Source organism: Sinocyclocheilus grahami, unplaced genomic scaffold, assembly GCF_001515645.1.
Source record: "Sinocyclocheilus grahami isolate Dianchi unplaced genomic scaffold, SAMN03320097.WGS_v1.1 scaffold214.1, whole genome shotgun sequence".
Classification (NCBI taxonomy): Eukaryota; Metazoa; Chordata; class Actinopteri; order Cypriniformes; family Cyprinidae; genus Sinocyclocheilus; species Sinocyclocheilus grahami.
The window spans coordinates 603,796-606,334 of record NW_015505393.1 but is presented as its reverse complement, the minus strand read 5'-3'; the positions used below and the strand labels follow the sequence as shown (position 1 = coordinate 606,334).

Below are 2,539 nucleotides of genomic sequence, written 5' to 3'. Positions count from 1 at the left end.
ATATATATATATATATATATATATATATATATATATATACACACACACTGTATTTACTTTGCATTTATTTAATACAAATTACAGTAAAAACAATAATATTGTAAAATATTATTAAAATAACTGTTTTCTATTTGAATATGTTTTCAAAGTGTAATTTATTCTTGTGATGGCAAACCTGAATTTTCAGCATTATTACTCCAGTCTTCAGTGTCAAGTGATCCTTCTGAAATTGTTCTAATATGCAGATTTGGTGCTCAAGTATAATTTTGTATTATCATCAATGTTGATAACATTTCAAAATATTTTTGTGGGAACGGTGATACATTGTTTTTCAGGATTCTTTTGAGTAGAAGGTTAAAAAAAAATCATTTTAGATTTACTTTTATACTTTTCATTTTACACTTTTATTTGAAAATAAAAAAATCATTAAAAAAAAGATTTTCATCATGTGACAACATTAAATTGTTCTCAGATACTGTCGAGTTATGTTTAGTAATATTGTGAAGTTCAATTCATGTTTCTCTCTATTGACAGTTTTTCCCTGTGCCTCTGCAAACTCTCTCAAAAAGGATTGTTCAGTCCAGACTCAACAGCACCCTGGTGGGGGTTTTTACAACCGTCCTGGTCTTTCTCTCCGCTTTCATTAACATTGTGAGTCTCACAAGTCTTAACCTCAGGATTGTGTGCCTTAATGCCTCTGATATTTAGTTATTTCATACATTACATCTGAAAATATTTAAAGACTTTCAGGTGTAAAGAGAGAATTGCAAAAAAATTGAAATCTATTTTAAAAAATAGAAATTGTTTTGCAATCATGTATAGTGTTGCTAGTGGCGCTGAAATCATATAGTTTTAAGTAATTGACTTTTAACATTGAAGTGCTTCACAGTTTGTTAATGTGATCTGTAGTGATTAAATGAAATACTGTCATGTACTTTTATCTGAGAAAATGTTTCTGTCCTGTAGTTTACCTGCAGTACGGATGACCTGAAGACATGTTTAGGGCAGGAGTTAAACATCAGCCCCAGCGTTGTAAATGCTTGCCATGTCCGCAGCTCTTCCTTCAACTACTCTCTCTGGTCTCAGGGCAGTCTCTGCAACAGCTTGTCACCCACCTGCAATTTCCCAGAGGTGTGGCACTGTTCTCAGATCAGTTTAGTTTTGTAACATAGTGAATAGTTTAAGGAATAGTTGACCCAAAAATGTGCTCAACTTCAGGCCATCCAAGATGCAGATGAGTTTGAGTTTTGAAATTTAGCATTACCTCACTTACTCACCAAAGGATCCTCTGCAGTGAATGGGTGCCGTCAGAATGAGAGTCCAAACAGCTGATAAAAACCTCATAGTACACAAGTAATTCAAAACGACTTCAGTCCATCAGTTAAGTTGGTTTAACTTTGAACCATTGCTTCTAGTTGGAATACGAGTCCTCTATCCATAATATTACCCTTCTCCGGTGAAAAAAGTAATGAATCGTCTGAATCAGGAGAGAAATATCCACAGATCAAGCGTTGTTAACTAGCAAAAACAGTCCAAAACAGTTCTAAACTAATATGTTGGTTGATTTTGATGTGAGAGCACAACAGGGGATGTTCTTTTTTTTACTGGAGGATACGTTATTGAATTAAGTTCAAACGTCTTAATGCCGGATTTGTTTATTAGAAAAATGCAGCTTTTCGCTTCACAAGGTTATAAACTCATCATCTTGGATGGCCTTAGGGTGAGTACATTTTCAGCAATTGTTCATTTTTGAGTGAACTATTCCTTTATATAGTCAGTGAGCAGCTTGGACTAGCTACTAACTCATTTGGACCAGCTTGAAACTAGCTAATAGTACCATGTTCCATGCCTGACAACTTAAATCGATATTTTCCAGCAGTGAAAGGCCTTTACATTTATTTTTCATAGTTGTAATTTTAGGCACTGCTCTGAAATGCTTGTCTTTTGATAAATCATATATAGAATAAGTTAAGGGGAAAGAGAAAGACTAATGCCTGAATGTTTTTCTCTTTCGACAGTATTTCTCTTCATGTGTGCTGCTCAGTTTACTGGCCTGCTCAGTGTTCCTACAGATCAGCAGTATTGGTAAACTCTTCCTCATGCTCTTCATTGAGATCCTGTACGTTCTCATCATGGAGGTGCCTGAGGTCAGCCTTTTTGACAACGTGGACCTGCTGGTCATGGCCAATGCTATGTGAGTATCTATATTTTAGGCTAGTTGCACAATTACTTGGATCAGCCCTCCTCCTCATCATCATTCCTATCATATATTCTATAGAAAATTTCGTTGTTTTTTTTTACGTTAAGGTCTGTTTTATGGATTGTTAGAACATGTCCCTACCAAATTTAAGGGACTGCTAAATATTCCCTAACATGTTTTAGATCACAGTTGTGACTGAATGCAATACACACACACACACACACACACACACACATATATATCATACAGTATATATACAGTCATACAGTATATATATATATATATATATATATATATATATATATATATATATATATATATATATATGTTTGGAGTTTT

At 34.1% G+C, this 2,539-nt stretch overlaps 1 protein-coding gene across 1 annotated transcript in view; it reads left to right on the top strand.

Moving 5' to 3' along the window:
* The window catches only part of LOC107596066 (adenylate cyclase type 5-like), a 98,214-nt gene that overhangs the window by 89,839 nt on the left and 5,836 nt on the right, over positions 1–2,539 (top strand). The window contains exons 14-16 of the mRNA XM_016286674.1: positions 535–651; positions 967–1,131; positions 2,019–2,194. Coding sequence (XP_016142160.1) covers positions 535–651; positions 967–1,131; positions 2,019–2,194 — 458 coding nt within the window. The remainder of the gene's footprint in view (positions 1–534; positions 652–966; positions 1,132–2,018; positions 2,195–2,539) is intronic.